This window comes from Harpia harpyja, chromosome 16, assembly GCF_026419915.1.
Source record: "Harpia harpyja isolate bHarHar1 chromosome 16, bHarHar1 primary haplotype, whole genome shotgun sequence".
Taxonomy (NCBI): Eukaryota; Metazoa; Chordata; class Aves; order Accipitriformes; family Accipitridae; genus Harpia; species Harpia harpyja.
In genome coordinates this window covers 16,601,075-16,618,170 of record NC_068955.1, presented here as the reverse complement: position 1 = coordinate 16,618,170, position 17,096 = coordinate 16,601,075, and the positions used below count along the sequence as shown (strand labels likewise).

The 17,096-nt window shown below is 42.7% G+C and overlaps 2 protein-coding genes across 4 annotated transcripts in view; both read left to right on the top strand.

Annotated features, from left to right (window-relative positions):
- The first annotated feature begins 299 nt into the window (after positions 1 to 299).
- On the top strand, positions 300 to 9,499 carry LOC128152911 (tumor necrosis factor receptor superfamily member 10B-like). Its single transcript, XM_052811635.1, has 9 exons — positions 300 to 477; positions 1,363 to 1,494; positions 1,699 to 1,810; positions 2,410 to 2,483; positions 3,177 to 3,269; positions 4,264 to 4,298; positions 7,071 to 7,391; positions 7,869 to 7,917; positions 8,760 to 9,499. Exons 1-9 carry the CDS (start codon positions 399 to 401, stop codon positions 9,053 to 9,055), a joined length of 1,191 nt encoding a protein of 396 aa, XP_052667595.1. The 5' UTR covers positions 300 to 398; the 3' UTR covers positions 9,056 to 9,499.
- Positions 9,500 to 9,745: 246 nt separating this feature from the next.
- The window catches only part of CARS1 (cysteinyl-tRNA synthetase 1), a 37,108-nt gene continuing 29,757 nt past the window's right edge, over positions 9,746 to 17,096 (top strand). For 2 of the 3 annotated variants that reach the window (XR_008238665.1, XM_052810749.1), the window contains exons 1-2: positions 9,746 to 9,830; positions 15,714 to 15,959. Coding sequence is in view for 2 of the 3 variants with exons in the window: in XM_052810749.1 (XP_052666709.1) it covers positions 9,806 to 9,830; positions 15,714 to 15,959 (271 nt within the window). In the remaining variant the exon portion in view is untranslated. The remainder of the gene's footprint in view (positions 9,831 to 15,713; positions 15,960 to 17,096) is intronic. The other variant, XM_052810750.1, reaches the window with a different exon arrangement.

Below are 17,096 nucleotides of genomic sequence, written 5' to 3'. Positions count from 1 at the left end.
GAAGGAGAAACGAATCCCTTGCACAAGGCAGAAACCTCGGCCTCTGAAGTTCAATTGCAGGGAATTAGTAAAAAGAAAATAAAAGTTTAAAATGGAGGCGGGGATCTGGGGCAAGAGTTGCCTAAAACCCGCCAGCCGCTGCACGGTGCTGCTCGAACCCCAGCTTTGTGATTGTAATTACCGCTGCGCTGCTCTAACACCAGCTTTGTGATTGTAATTACGGCTGTGAGCGGCACACTTAGCAGAAATTAGTTTGGGTTTCCTTTGTGGCTTCCCATGAACTTCTGAATGTGTATTCAAGTCTTTACAGGAACATCTCCCCGAGATGGTTATCGTGTCCTGGGAGGAGGAATCGCTCAAACACCTGTTTCTCTCTGCTGTAGGTTACACTGTTGATAATGCCTGCAACCGGGGCAGAGGACTGCGGGGAGGGAGAATACCTACATGAAGGTCACTGCTGTGTGTCTTGTCCAGCAGGTAAGACTTCAGGCAGTTACAGCTGATAACGGCCATGATTTTTTCCTCATGGAGATGACTGTGTCACTACTGGGTTTTTTTGGTTTTGTTTTTTACCTTGCATCTGGTGAAAGTGTAAGCCCGGTTGGAGCTGTGGTGGCTCCTTGGTGCTGTTAAGGCCGGGCTCCATTTTGAAGTGAGAGCCCCTTGCGCAATAGGTGGTGACTGGGAGAGGTGCCTTGGTAGCAAGCCAGGAAACCTCTGCCAGCTGTTAAGGATGATCAAAGTTGTGTGGTGGTGGTTGGTTTTTTTGTTTGTTTGTTTAAAAAAAAAAAAAAACAAACAACCAAACAAAAAAAACCCACAAAAAAACAAACACCACACTTTAGCACAAAGAACAGGCCCGGGGGAATTCTGGTATTTCTGTGTCTGTAGGTAAAACTTTGGCTCTCCCCTCCTTGCTCAGTGTGTGTAGAGTTAACAAGCTTTGTGCCAAGTACCCTGCCCTTAGACAGTATCAGGGAGCTATCGGGTGTATTTAGAGATAATTCAGACAAAGGAGAAGAGAGGCTGTTAGAAGCAATTCTCCCTGTGCTTGCCGTGCCCCTTCAGAGGAGATGGCGCTGGCCACACGTGTGACTCCGAGCTGCTGCAGTGAGTCATCCTTGTCCCAGCCGAGGCCTGGCTGGATGCCTCACTTGCCACCGCTCCCTGTCTGAGCGGCAAGCTGTGAACATGCCTCCTCACCCTGCTGCACAGCTCCAATCAGGCGGCCCGCTGTTCGCTTGCGAAGAAAGGTTGAACTTTCACCAAAAATGGCTTTGTCTTGTAACATCCTGTTATAGTCCTCTGCCTGTTAAATGATCCCTTGAGACTGCTGCCGCTGCCGGTTCTCCTCTTCCACAGGTACTTACGTTGTTCAGCACTGCAGTGCTCCGCATTTGAGAGGAAGATGTGTCCCTTGCACCAAAGGAGAGGGTTATACTGCCCATGAGAACGGCTTGGAAGAATGCTTGCTGTGCAGACAGTGCAAAGAGGGTACCAAGCACAACTTTGATGAAACCTTAACCCTTTTCCCCTTTTTTAATGTGGAAAGCCTGGTCCTCTGGGGTTCTTTGTGCTTCCAGTCATTGAGAATATTGAACTTATAAATAAATTGCCTTTATGGCCTGAGTATAATTTTTGCACAGTTGTAGAGAGTCACAACTTTTATATTTACTTTGTAACTTATATTATTTTTAGATCAGATAACTTTGCGACCCTGTACTCTGACGCATGATACTGAATGCCAATGCAAACAAGGATATTTCTGCCCTGCTGAGGGCTGTGAAATATGTCAGAGATGTAGTACAATGTAAGTTTGATAATGAATATAATTGACTGTGTTCCTTCTAGGGAATGTTAGAGCTATGGCCCAATCTCTGCCAATACCTAACGCATGTTATTAGGCTGTAAATAATTGCCCTGAAGCCAAATTGCATTATTCATGCATTTAAATTTTAGGTGTCAAAATGCATGAGGTTGAGACCTAGAAAGATATGGATTTTGGTATTGTTGTGCTTGTTGCTTATCGCTGTAAGCTTATAGTTTGCATGTCTTCAGATGAGTACTCCCCACATACACATTTGAATGAGCTTTGTAGCAACCAGTCCAAAATTTTGGGAGGTAGAACCACCTGTTGAAGGAAACTAGCTGTGCATGAATAATGCATCTACTCTCTGGGTTTTTTTCTCTGCCACTTAGAGGCTAACATACATGAGCTTTATCTGCTTTGCTTCTATTTAATCTTGTAGTATTATCTTGGGTTGTTTAAAGGTGCACTTCTAACACAGTTATCTGTTTATGCACGTTCTGTTCATGTCTCTAAGCTCTGCCTGAAAAAAATCAGGCCTGGGCAGAGCTACATGTTGTTCTGGAAATGTTGATACAACCTTATGTTGCCATCCACTTCAGGTGTCCAGAAGGGAAAGAAATTGTGCAGAATTGCAATGCAACTATGGACCTAGGATGTGGCTTACCTGATCAAGGTCTGGTACAGAAATACCACTCAGCTCGGTTTGTTGGGTCTGTGGCTTCAGGCTAATAACACCAGAGCAGTCTGTAAAACAGTGGCTCGAACCACTGTAGCATGTTTAAGAGCTGCTGTATTTTAGTCTGCTAAAGACAAGTTCTCAAAGGGGTTGGAGTGATAAACCATCTTAAATTTCACTTGGAGAAAAGCTACATGTATTGTTGGGTTTTCAAAGTTGCAACAGTGACACTATTGAACATTACTGATTGTGCAAAGACTTCTTTCATGTTTTCTATGGCTGAGAAGCTGCATATGGAGTGGCTTTCTCTTCTGGTAGATAGCTTCTGCTGGACTAGAGAAAGAAGGAACTGACACTACCAAAGCTACAGCACCTGAAGCTCATTGGCATCTTTTGCACATTTGCTTTCCCCTTTTCTTAAATGTCTCTTCAGAAAGCCTTGCAGAAGTTGTACTGCAGCTCTGTGCAGAATCCCCTGCTGCCTTTGGGATAACGATGTGCAGTGCAAAGTAGCACATGCACATTCAAGTTAGCTGATAGTCCCAGTGCCTTTTCCAGGACAAGCTAGCTGGGTCATTGTACTAGTGCTGAGCTTTGGTTGTTCTCTAGGACAGCAGGGAAGACTTGCACTTCAGAATATCTTGTCTGGAGTCTGCTTCAGTACTAATTTTATTCCTTTTTCCTTCCCAGGAAGCACCGCTCTTGTTTGGATTATTGTGATTATTTTGGTTGTTGGTGGTTTGTTGCTGTTCTTTGTAATTAGAAAGCTGAAGGGTAATGAAGGTAACTGCTTGATTACTATCCATAAACTTTCCAGAACTAGGCAAAGCATGCACTAAGGCTATGCCTGGTTTTTGTATTACCTTATGGGGGACCTGTTTAAGCTCTAGCTCATTTAGTATGCGATTCAATTAAGTAACTCCTGTATAATGGAGACTAGTTTTGTTCAGTAAATAAAATGCACAAACTTTAACTATGAGCTTTCTTATTTTGCTGACAGATGCCTTTGCTTCAAAGCAAGATTAGGGTAAGGTCCTTAAAAGGACTTTCCCTATCTACTTGCATTGTACTGGCAAAGAGTGAGAAAAATCTACATGAGCTCAGATGTATGGGGCAAGAATTAGCAACTAATTAGACCATTAACTACTTTCATTCACTGTGTTTGGCTATGGAGACTCTTTCTACAACTTGTTGCCCTTTCATCATTTGAGCCTCTTAACATGAATGTTAGGTTGATAAGTCTTGTGTGAATTAATTTTATTTTTAGTGGAAATTGAGATGTTTTCCTGAGAAACTTTCCTTTCCATTACTGCATATTAAAGTGTTTTTGCAACTAGTTTAGTTAGAATAATGTTGAAAATTATTCTAAATTTTGAATGTTTGTTCAAATCATGTCTTACTGATTGTATTGCAGTAAAGACAATTTCTGCCTTCTCTTTTGTATTGCAATAGCACACAAAAATGCTAAGAAGCATAAGCTGGAGGGGAGGGAGGCTGAAAGAGTGGCTTAAAAGCCAAACTGCATCTTGTGGTCTGTATTTTACTAAGCAGGACTTGTCATCCCCTGTATGAAGGCACAGTGTTTGTGCTGTTGGTGGAAGCTAAGGGTAGTACTCTCATGAAATGTATGACAGGTCAAGGAAACTAAATGGCTCGTATTAGAGCTTTGGTTTGTGTTATGAATGTGTCTACTGCATGTAAGTCTTGTGTGAATTCAGCTATGTTTAAGTTGCTGCAATTCCTAAAAGTTTCTTAAGACATTTATCTTGTTTTCTAGCTGCTTCAATTGATAAAGATGCAGAGAAAGGTCTGGTAAGTATATGATGGATCAAGCGTTTCATCTCAGTTTTGTGCAGCTTAATTGTGGACTGCTTAACTGTACCTGATACATAGCTCTCAATGTTTGTCTCACTGTAGACCTCTGGTAGGATGTGTTCCTGTGATGCAACAAGTTGTGATTCATACAGGGCCAGATGTTAGCGAGGGCCTGATACATTCATTAGCTGCATGTGTCCATTGCAGTTGGCCTTTCCAGTACTTCCCTTGGACACATTTCAGAGCCTGTGGCCAGGATGTTTTGAAAGTTGAAAAAAATTAGGCTAAGTGCAAGCTTTCGCTTCAAACTGTCTCCACGTGATGCCTTGATCCAGTTAGTTCTTTGCTGCTTCATGCGTATATTCCACAGGCAATGTCAGCTATCGCTTCCCTGCATAGTGGTGTTCTAGCTGTCCTTGCATTTTTGACTACAGCATTATTTGTTCATAAGACTTACTTCTCTTGATCCAGCAAAGTGACTGAGTCTTCCTGCCTTTGGGCTCGTGTCACAAGCTGCAGGACCTGGCAGTCTAACTTCTTGGTCCTAGACAGTCCCGTAAGACAACAGGGTTCAGGGCTCAGAGCAGACCAGCTCAGAAGTACATCCCTGAAAAGGGTTTACCATGCTAAGGCTGGCTACTGGCATATGTTCCACTTTAAAGCTAGGTTCACCCTGGCCTACTGTAGTCAAACACTATTTCAGAACCTTACCGTTTCAGTCTAAAAAGACTGTTGCTAGTCTAGTGTTTTGCAAGATAAATACAAGACTAGCTTGTATTCAGCTAATCTAGCTTTAGCTTCTCTATTTAGAAGCTACACTCCTAACAGTACAGTGAGGCAAAAATGAGCTCAGTCTTAACTGGTATAGTTAATGATGTGTAACACCAAGCTGTAAAACAAATGTTTGTCTTGATGAGGATCTAAGAAAAGCATACAGATTCCTTTCATAGCACATGAACAGCATCTTTTTCTCCCTGCTGCCTTTCTTGTCCCCCACCCAATGCATGCACTGCTCACCTGGTGTATGAGCTCTTGTCCAATCTTACTAGTTAGACACTTCAAGTAATTAAATGCATCTTAATTATGTCACAAATACTTGAAGACTGAAGAAACAGAATTGAAAGATCTGTTAAAAACATCACCTTAAACTCTTCTCTTTTTTTTTAAGGTCTGTAAGTGGCTCAAATATGTGAATCACCCATGGGTTTTTGTTGGGTTGTGGTCCCCCCCACGCCCTGGCCAGATTTGCAGCACTTCGTGTATTCGTAGAAGCTGATGAAGAAACATGACAAAACCTGGTCAAAATGGTGTAGCATGGGAGTAGGCAAACATAACATCTCTTTAATTTGAATAAAATGGTTATAGAATAATGCAATTGCAAATCAGCGCACAGTGACACTTAGCTCTGACATAAGAGTTGTCACAGACTTCAGTTGCAATGTCTGTGCACTTGGAGTGTTTGTGCTACTGTAACAAAAAGCTTATTTGCTAAGGAGAGTTGCATTGATGTGGTCCTGAGACCAGGCATTTGGGCACCAACACACTGTCCTTTCCAAAGTACCAGTGAATTTATACTGCTGTTAAAAAAAAAAAAAAAAACCAAAAAAAAAAACCTGCTGATACTTTATTTCATTCCAGAATAGAACTGCAGCTATTAGCCATGCTGTGTACCTTCAGTCACTCGGTTACCTATTTAAGAGCTATTCTGTATAAATAGGATCAACTTGTTTAACCTGTTTGCACCCTTAAACAGAAAGTGGATTCAATGAGGGTGATGTACAACTACATGTGTGATGTGTGGGGTGGTTCCCCTCACATCCTTGCTTATGTGTGTTGGTCACATGGTTATGTCACATGTTGGTCACTGACCTTGTGAAAACAGAAATCACACTGGCTTATGCTCACAGGGGAACTGTACCTTAACAAACACAGGTCTTGTTGGAAAAACAGTCACTCCTTGCCCTCATTTTCCACCTTTAAAAAAAGAAAAAATTCCTAAAGCTTTCCAGTTCTAGCACTAGCTGATATGCTAGATAGATGGTGGTCTGCTTTGTAAGTGTATGGTTCTTGATGAGTTGGAGCTATACTCCCTGGCATGTGCTTGTTTAATGTATTGACAATGCTAGAAATGGTGCAGCCCTCCTCGCTTGCTTCCCTCTTTGTCCCCTCACAAAAGCTATGCAATGTGCATTGGTGTTCACTGGCTTCTTTCAACTGATTGTAGTTTGTGAATCTGCCAGAAAAACTAATCCAGGCAAAAAAAAAAAGCCCAAGTTAGTGCACTTACATGGAGCTGATAAGCTATTATCAGCTTGGTAAAAGCTCTGAGAGCATCAGCCTTGATACAATGATAGGCTTGAGGCCCCTGTTGCTGTTAAGTCAGCTCAGGTGTAGCAAGGAAATTTAATTTTCTCCTGCCTCAGGAATGGTGCATACCTTCTATATGTAGGGAGGAGCAAGCAGCAATACACACCAGTGAAAACATTAGGAAAAGTTTCCTGTGTTTGTTGTGGAAGTAGCCCGTGCACCTTATCCCACAGTCCAGTGGGAGCAGAATAGCCAGCAAATTGGAGAGTTAGGCTCTGAAACCATTTGAAGTCCAATTCTATAAAGGCTGTAACTTTTGCATGTTTGTAACTGCCAAATTAGCAGCTCTTCTATTATTTCTCTGACATCTGGTGACTTTAAGTATTTTGTTTTCTTCCTCCAGACTGTCCTTGAAGGCCTACCTATGAAACATCTTTTAAAATATGTTCTTATTCTTTATAGGAGACTGAGGGCAGTACTGAAAGCCTCATTTTACCAGAAGTGGAGACACCTGCAAATAATGCAGCCAAGCCAGAGGGTGGGAACTCTGGTGAGAGCCCAGAGGGCCCAGCACAACCCAATGTTAACTTGGAAGTAAAAACCACATCACCAGAGGAAAACAGTGTTGTGCTTTCTGAGTGGGGCACCATCCTGCGCCAGATGGAAAGGTGCTGGAGGAGGATCGCTGAGTCTTCGCTACCAGCAAAAACTGGGCAGAATCCTGCTTTTCATCAGAATGCCCCGTTTAATATACCCAGCGGTAGGATGCCAGCAAACTGCATGGTAGGTGTGTGTGTGTGAAATTATCATTGTATTTTCTCTGATACACATGTAATTTCAGCTGAGTTCTTAACTATTCCTTGAGTGATAGATGCTGTTTTCAGGCAGAACAATAGGGAAGAGGAGGCTTTGCCTTAAAGATGCAATAGAAAGTATGGGAAGGGATACCTTGGGAAAGCAAACTTCAGTCCCTCATTTAATCTGCTCTGCCTCTCTCCTCTCCCTGTTCAGTATTTACACAGAAGCTATTCTTTTGCAATAGCAGCAAATATGTTGCCTTGTTGCTTCGCTTCGGAGTTAGCAGCATGGCTGTTTCAGCATGCAATTTTCTTTACTCAAATACTTTCAGCTGTGCTGTGAAATCTGCCCCTTGCCCCCTTATTGGCATGTGTGCTGTGGAAGCAAGCTATCAAGTAGCTCAGGAATAATTGAGTGAAGTGCTCTGATATGTTGGAGTAACAGTCCAACTTTGTATTGCAGGTACGAGAACCAAAGTGTCAAATAATTGTTAAAGATCTCTCTCAAAAAGGTAAGTATTCCATAAATTGACAGTACTTGGAATTTGTTTTTTTTCCTGTTGACTTTAGTCTATTTAAGGAATAGTGTAGGGAGGCTAATGAATATTGCTTAGACTACAAGGCTTTTTCAGTTTATTGTAAAACATGCCGAAACAGGATTATTGCTACATTTGGGAGATGTTGTAATCCTTGTGGTGAATTGTTCTACTTTAAAGCGTGGCTTTTCTGCACAGGAGTATAGTGCAGTCATGCTTTTAAGAATAAGAATGGTACAAAATTTTTTGGTATGTTTTAAACAAGTCTGCATTGCAGCAGTGTACTCTGCCTTAATGAGTGAGGTGTAGGTCAGACCAGGAGATCTTTCTGCCGAATGTCCGCTCACATGGAAGACTGCATCGAATCCCCATACATCTACCGGTACGCAGCACGTTGGATGTGCTGGATGTCCAAGCGACAGGTTTTGCTCATGCTGGTCTTGGTGTGGCAAACCTATACCAGTAGCGTACTGAAGTGGTTAAAGCCTGCTGTTGAGTGGCCCTATTAAGCTTAAGTGAAGACATGCAGGCCAATGAAACCTTCCCCAAAACCGCCTTTAACTGAATGGTGTCTTGTCTTAAGAAACTACTTTTGAGATATGTAGACTGATACCTTTGGCTTCTTTCAAGATCACTCAGTAGGAAACCTATTGGTCCTGCTGCTGCTTAGGTGCTAAACCTGGCCTTGCTGCTGCTGTTTGGTCTGTGCATGTATTGGCTGAAAATTAATGGGAAAGCATGTATGTTAGCTATGAAAAAAAAAAAAAATCTGTATTTTAAAACCGAAGCTGATGTGTGTTGTGTGTTTTTTCTTTCAGAACTGAGAGATAGCTATGGGGCCTTTATAAATGAAGTACCACTGAAAAAATGGAAGCGGCTTATGAGAACTCATCTGCAGGAAAATGATATTGTTAAAATTATTAATGACTTTCCTAATGATATAGAAGAGCAGTCTTATCAGATGCTTCTCGCCTGGAAAAACACACTGGGAGAGAAACAATCTATTATTAAATTACTGGATGAGTTAAGGTACCTAGATATAAAGGCTTATGATAACGTATTGAACACTTTAAAAAGTAATAGCATTATAAGTAAATTAGAAGCTACAGATTAATGTTTACGATGAACTTCAGAAATGCTCCTGTGTACATATGTCTACAAACTTCCTGTAAATGAGGACGTCCTCAAACTGCTAGTAAAAGTGACGGCATGGACTTGATCTCCTCCTCACCTTCACGCGGGGAGCTGGAAGTGATTTAACACCGTCGGTGTTAACACGGACTCGGGTTGTCGTGTTCACTAAGGTCTTTGAGTTGTCTGGTATTAAACTCGGGCACCGGACGCCAGCTTGAGAGCGAGGCGCTACAGCTGGCGCTTCCCTTTGCGCGGGGCAGGACCGTGCTGTTTGAGCCTGGGCAGCGGGAACGAAGAGGCTGCTGCCGTTTTTGAGGGGACTGCAGCGCTTTGGCTTCCGAAACGATCGCGTTCCGTGTTGTACCGGTACGCTCAGAACTGCTAACGTTTGAAGCGGAGCAATAAAAGCCCGGTTGAGCCACAAGCTGGGGTTGACTCTGGGCGCTTCTTGTCCGCGGGCGGGAGGTGTTGTGAGGGGAGCCGGTTCCCGGCCGGTCGCGGGGCCGCCGGGCTGTGGTGAGCCGCTGCGCCACAACGGCCGCTCCTGAGGCGAGGGAGCCGGGCCGCGCGACGCCCGCCCGCTCGCTTGGCGGGAAGGCGGTGTTCCCCCGTTGCCGTGGTGACGCGGGGCGCCCGTCGGAAGTAGCGTAGCGGCGGGCGGGGCGGGGCGGGGCGACGCTTCCGGGCACGCTGTTGCATCAGCTCGCGAGCGAGGGGAGGAGGCAGCGGGATGGCAGCGGCCGCCGCCGAGCAGGGTAGGTCGGCGACCGGCGCCGTGGAGGCCCGGCGGGGCGGGGCGAGGGGTCCTCCGGGGTTGTCACGGCTTGGTGGGGGCTGGTGTCGCGGCTCCGCCGCTGTCACGGTGTCAGGTGGGAGCCGTGACGTCAGGCGGCGGCGGGACGGGATACCGCCGACCTACCGCCCTGTCACGGCGGCTGAGGCGTCGGGGCGGGAAATGGCGGCTGGGGGCGTCCTGCGGCCTCCTCAGCGCGTCCCTCGGGGCCTGCGGCGGTGGGGTTCCCCCCGAACGCGCTCTTGGGGTGTGCTGGGGGGGGGGCCCTGAGGTGCGGGGCGGGCAGCCATCGGCCGTCACGACGTGTTTGGGGCAGAGGCGACGTGTGAAATCGGCCCCCCGCGCCCGTTGTTGGGTGGGTGCCCCTGGGGAGGTCACCTGTGTCCCTCAGTGGTGGGTGACGTGTGAGCAGCTCGTGATGCCACTTCAGGGTATCGAAGTGCGGCGTGTGACTGGGTCCGTACGTGCGTGGGGTAGGGTAGGGGGAAATGTGGATCTATAGGTGCCAGCTGCATCTCTCATGCTGGCGCCTATGGATCGGAGGATCTTTGGTGCCTTGTGAGACCGTGGGATCCACATCATGCCTCGCCGCTAATGTAAAGGTTAATGATGACACCTGGTGATTTGTGGAAAAAACTCGGAGCTTCTCACTACTGAAGTTTGGAAACAGCTGTTCTCCAGCTTGCTGCATTCGAAGAGATGTTAGGTGGCTGCCAGACAGCTTAGTCAGTTGTGTGCTTATCACCGCATTGTCTGCTCTCTTTCACCTGCCTCTGTCTCCCATACTCTTTCCTGGTTATCTATGTTCTCCCTTGAACTCATGTCTGAACTTTTTGACTTTTCCAGAGGTTTTTTTGTGGTTGTGTTTTAATGATGGGTTATACTACGCTCTTCCATATGGAAGGAGGGCCAGGGTAGTCCTATAATTTTTGGCACTACTGTAGCAAATGGAAACTTGGAATACCAGTCATACAAGTATGAAATACCATTATGGCATGTTGGGTTGGAAATTTCTGTCATTCCAATGAAGGATCTGTAGATTCAAAGATTTTGCCCCTTTGTTACTGAAAGTTACTTTGCTCTTTGTTCATCACAAGTAATGTTTCTACGTAAGGGAGTCCAGAAACTTTTACTGTTGTCAAGGGACTGGCATCTTCAGATGTTTTCAATATTTTAGTTAAGGTAGGGGGGAAAAAAACCCCCACCAAAGGCTCAGTTCAGGTGTGCTTTAAGAAACTTCTTAGTTAAGTTTATTATTGGGCAAATAGTATTTGCTTTTTACTGAAATTGTAATTGTTACAGTTAGTTTCAGTTCAGGAAAAGTGGAAGTGGAACTTACAGGGCTCAAGTGACTAGGACTGACAAGCTGTTCCTTGGTGGGCTACTCCCATCTTAAAAATCCCTGCTCTGCTAAAAGCCTCTTGAACCTCGTGTATGAGTCTTGAAAAGTCCTTTGTCTCTGTGTGTGTGTGCTGTGTCTTGCATAAATGGGATAGCTGCATTGGTTCAGTTCTTCTGAAGTTTTTATGGAAAAGGATAATTTGTCTTGGCTGAGCACATAGTTGGACTTTCTTCCAAAGCTACCAGAGTGGCCAGTCGGAATGATAAATGGCCCGTTTGGAGCTGTATTAATAATGAGACGTTATGCTTATCTTTTATGAGTTGTTTTAAATTTGTGAAAGCCAAGTTGGAAGAGAAATGACATTTAAAAATGTTCAGAAACGTCTAAGATTTCTTCTCCGGGAATGCCTCTGCAGAAATCCCGGAACATTTCAGTTGTCATCTAATTATGACTGACAAGGTTAGCAGGTTCAGGGAAGCTCAGGAAACCTAATTTTTCCCTGAAGCAAAGTAACTCCCTGTTTTTGTGTCAGCTAGCTTACTGCCTGCTTTATGGCTTTTCTGTCTTTACTTTGCTGTCAACACCTTCAAGTAACAGAGGTTTTCTTTTTCAAGTTAATAAAAGTGAAAAATTTCCATCAAATTTGGTATTGTGTGAGTTACACATCTTGATTAAACTTCAAAAGGTATTTTATGTGCAAATAAAATACAGAAGCGATCTTATGACTTTGAGTCTGTGTGTGTTGCTGCAGTCTCGCAGACAAATTCCCAGTGTCCTTTAGTAGTCTCCGAAGCACTTCATGCATGGAAAGAAGAATGTGTGACAATTATATCACCCAAAGAGATTGTACACCGACAGTTATTATATGAGAACCGTATTAATGTCTACAGTGGAATTTTTTTGAAACAACTTTTTAATCCAGGGGGAGTGTTACATGAACTTTCATTCGTATGATTTTTCAGGGTTATTTTGCTACCTTTCCAACACTCATGCTCGGTGCTTGTTTTCTGAGCGGAGTTGCTCTTCAGTGGTATGATTTGATGTCTATGGATCATTCCATTCACATGAGTTAACATTCAGTGTTATGCATCAGCTCTGCAATACTCCTGTGTTTCTGTTGTGAAGACGACACTTCCTAATGCAATTGAGTAGTAGCAACTGTAATTTTTCTGTTTTGGGAGGGGAAAAAAATTGCAGTCAGAGAGAAGGGCTATTTCTTAACCTGGTTTCTAAAGCAACAGGTGTAAAACAGGTCGGACCTATATATGTCTATTGACCCTTCTCCCTCAATAGTTTTTGAATCCATTGATTGGTATTAATTATGTTTGTCAGTGGGCTGCCTCTTGCACACAGTTGGCAGACTGAGCAAAGATGGGTTGGAGCTGTGCAGGAGGATGGAGATACTGAAGTGTATGGGGAGGGAGGATGAAGCACATAGGAGGTACCAGGAAATATTTCAGTGGGAGTGTGTGATGAGTTAAAGGTGTTGCGAGACACTGAGGGGGGGAACTGAGGGTGCAGAATATAGATCACAGAAGAACAAGATTCTGTAGATTTATTATTCTCGCTTTTAGTAGTGATATAAATGAAATCGGAACAGACTTTTATGTAAAAATAGTTTTGATTCATTTCTTTTGCTTGAAAAGAAATGGTCCTCTGGTATACAGCCTTCCAAAAGACAGTGTTATCATATTCATTCTTTCTTCCCAGGAGAGCACTCCGTGCTTCAGGAAAAGAGCTTTTGTTTTGTTAGTTCAGTCTAGTTTGGAGCTACTCAGAAGAATGCCAGAATTGAGAATGATTTTGTCCTGTATGCACTGAAATAGGATGCTCAGACGTATTGCAGAATTGCACTGATCACTCAGCACTCTCTCAAACACAGCAAATTTGCTTGTATCTCCACATCTGACAGCAGCAGCGAGTAGAACACATCTGTGCTAGCTTTAAGTAAGCTGTCATGGTTTGAAAAGTAGCCGTCAGTCTAGAAGAGGAAGTTTGGAGCTCAGCACAGCCTGTGAAACCAATGTGAGAAACTCATATTGGTACAGTGAGCCTGCTGGGAGCAGAAGGCTGCTGTGGTTCTGCTGCTGCTGTGCCCTGAGAAACCATGTCTACAGCTGCTCAGGTGTGTTCATGCTGTACTGCGTTTGCTGTGGTGTGCAGTCATGGACGTGAGTTTGGGCTGAATTTGAGTGTGACCGGTATCAATATAAAGACATCCTCCTGTTCGGTCCCCTAGGCTAACTGGTTTCTTTGATGTATTACGCTTTCAAGTCTACTATTGCTCTTGCAACTGGATGTAACATCAAACTTTATAATTTCAAGTATTAACGTGTGTGCCAAGATTTTTCAAAGTAATTTTGGTTGCCTTGCTTATCAGGGCTGAGCTGGTACCGACATTCACAGGCAGTATTTGCCACCTCTCCTTACCAAAATTAGCTTGTATGAGTTCTGTCATCTTTGTTATATTTGTGTGTAAGTTTGTGCAACTTCCATTTTAGATGGGTTTACAGATGTGGTTGAAAAGCACTTACATTGTTTCAGATACACTGACTTGCTTCCCATTAGCAGCCTGGTGTGTGAATAATGGTCATAATAACCCTAATAATACTTTGCAAATTGAGTGTTGCTTTCCTTGCAATAGATCTTCAAAGATCTTTTCTTTGAGATATAGTTTCATTTCTACACAGGTCATTCTTGTAACACTTTTTTTTTTTTTGGCCTTCTCCCTCATATGATTCATGGATACAAAATTCACGTTCAAGGAAGACTTATGTGTTAGGTTTCCATAGTTAATGAACATAACTATTTCAAACTATTTCATGTGTATAAACATGTGAAGTTCTGTGATGATAAACATCAGTAAATATTTAGGAGCCTGAAAAGTTTATAGCCAAAGCTGAATCCCATTCAGCTGGGTGAGGCAAGCCCGTAAGGTCTAGTTATGAACCATTATTTTCTTGTTATTCCTTATTTATATCAAACAATTACATGGATAGCCCTTGAGAAGGATGGAGACTTTACGTGAATCTGACTTTGCTTTTGTGTATTAATTTTAAGTATCTTTTGTGACCTTTGATTTTTTTTATTATTATTTTTTTAATCACTGATTGTTTTTATTAGTTGTGCTATATCTCATTTATACCCCAAAAACTCAAACGCAAACATACTTGGTATCTAGACATTTCCCTGTCATTCTGAGTTCCTGCAGAATATTTTAGTAATTGATTTCCATATAGGAAATGAGCTGCTCATAAAGTCTTAACTGACAATATTTGGAAGAACTTTTCAATTCTGTAGTTCCTCACATCCTCTCCTAGCCATCACTTCCCCACCTCCTTTCATCCTTCCCTTTCCAAGAGCATTGGTCTGTGAGCACCTCCAATGCTTTGGGAACTACTTGTGCAGATGTTCGTACTAGTGTAAGAGGCAACAGTTGTGGCAGTGGTCTCTGTCAGGGTTTGGGAGCAGGGACAGGTGTTCTCATACTGCCTCTCTTGCTTTATTGTGCTATGACCTTGACTACATCTTAAATTACCTTCTTGGCTGAGTACTTAAGCAGGGTATCAGCTTAATGTTTATACAGTACTTTGAACATGAACAGAGTTACAAATGTTGAATCATTGTAGGAAAATATGAATGCTAGGGTTAATTAGTCTCAGTGTTAGCCCAGATGCCATAATGTCTGCAGTGCTTCGTACCTGCTGACTTGCACAGGGCTTGCCATTACTCTGAGCATCCCCACCAAGTCACAGAACCCTTCCGCTGCTTCCTCCATGTCCCCGCGTTTGTAAAGATGAGACATAATTGAACCTGCTTTGCTTGTATACCAAATAAAATCATGGAATTAAAAAATTGTGAGGGAGGAGCACAATCTAATATCCATTCTGTTCATTTGTGCAGATCTTACTAATTTTAAATATTATTCATATGTCTGAGCAGAGAAAGTTGTATAGAAGAAGTATGGAAATATATAGCAACAGCTTAAATTTTGTGTTGTTGGAGCAAGTAGGAGTAACTGAGCACCATGCTGGGAGCTTGCATGCGGGCACCAGTCCTGCAAAGATTTAAGGATATGCTCAACTTCAGTAGACGTATTCACAGCCTATCCACAGTGTACAAAATTAATAATATTTAAATATTTGCAGGATGAGTGTTTTAGCAACGTGGAAAAGAGTCACTGATAAGGTTTGCTGTGTGTGAAGAATTTTCTCCAATTTCAAGTAGATAATATTTCTTCATGCAAAGGACCTGTGCTTTTGTCCTTATTACTCTTTGTAAAGATGTCTCCAAAAAACTTACCACAGCATGAACATATTAATATTACAGCATTAATAGGAATACATAGTTATTCAGTAGCTTGTATTAAATATATTTTTCTCAAATTTCTTGTCAGTTGCCAGAGCTAATTTAGAGGGGGAGATGTATAGTATAAGGATATATTTTGGTCATGGGATCTCCTTCTTTTAATGCTGATCAAATGTCCTGTGCCTCTCTTTACAGCTTCCAGCTACAGTTTTATTCTGAGCATTAGTGAAGAGGAAGCCAGGGTGAAGGCTTTGAATGAGTACCTGAGCACTCGTAGTTATATCCAGGGGTTCACATTTTCACATGCAGATGTGGAGGTATTCAGAAAGTTTTCGGGGCCACCTGGGGACCAGTATATCCATGTTGTCCGGTGGTACAGACACATAGAAGCAATCTATGATGGCAGCAGTGAAAAAAATGAGCCTTGTAAACTTCAAACAAGTGAGTAATATGAAACTGGTGGGCAGGTTATAGACTAGCTGACATTGTATTGGTTTTTATTGCTGAGAATTCCTAGAAGTTCGCTTTCATACTCTTGCACGCTTTAAAATTTACCATATCAACTGGTATTCAAGGTCATGAAATTCTTGCATACAGTTACTGTGTAATTGATAGATCCTGACCTATTTGAATCTTAAAGCTGTGTTTCCACATTTCGTTGATATTAAAATTCCTCAGGGTACAGAATTTGATTATGTGTTTTTTCTTTAAAAAGCTAGCCACTGGATTGTAACAGAATATGTGGGTTTTGGCTTGTTCCCTAAATATCAGGATTTGCTCAGTCCGCTTTTTTCCCCTGCAAGGGAAGCTAAATAGTTGTTGTATAATAAAAAAATTAATAATAAAGTAAACTGAATACTGCCTCTTACGATTGTTGTTAACACTGAATTTCAAAAAGAATGTTTGGGGTTCTTTTTTAACCCTGGTAATGTAGGCGTTGCTGATGATTTGAGGAAATACTAACTGGTTAATCCGGGTCATTGTGTAAGCATGGGTGCTGGCATTTTTGGGAGCTGCATCACTCTACTGAGTTGTTTTCCAATGAGCTAGTCTAATTTAATTGCTTTATAGTGAGATCCTTGCTCAGGAAGTTGTGAAGTAATTACTAATAATAACATAGACCTGTTGTATTATGCTTGCAATACCTAAAATGAATGCATAATGTCTGTCATTTTTGCTGATGGTTGTTGACTAATATTACTCCAATGCCATCTTCTCACAACTTCTCATCATACGTGTTCTCAATTCCTAGCAGACCAGCAGTTAAATCAGACTGCTGCCAGTAGATTCTGTGTATATGTGTGTGCCTGCATGTGTTCATGCTGGATATTGATTTCCTTTCAGCAGTGAAGGGATCTCAGCTGTACCTCTGGCTCTGAGAGCAGATTTAATGCCACTAACTACAATTTGTCTGCAGACTTTCATGGATCAGGGTAGAACAATAAGAGAAAAGGTTTCTGTTTTCCTGTCCATGAACTCTTACATGTTAAGTCTCTCTTTCTGAAGGGTTATGTCTTGTTACCTTTATGACGTGTGCATATGTATCAGAAGTCCTGAAATGGTGTTCTGCAGTGTTCA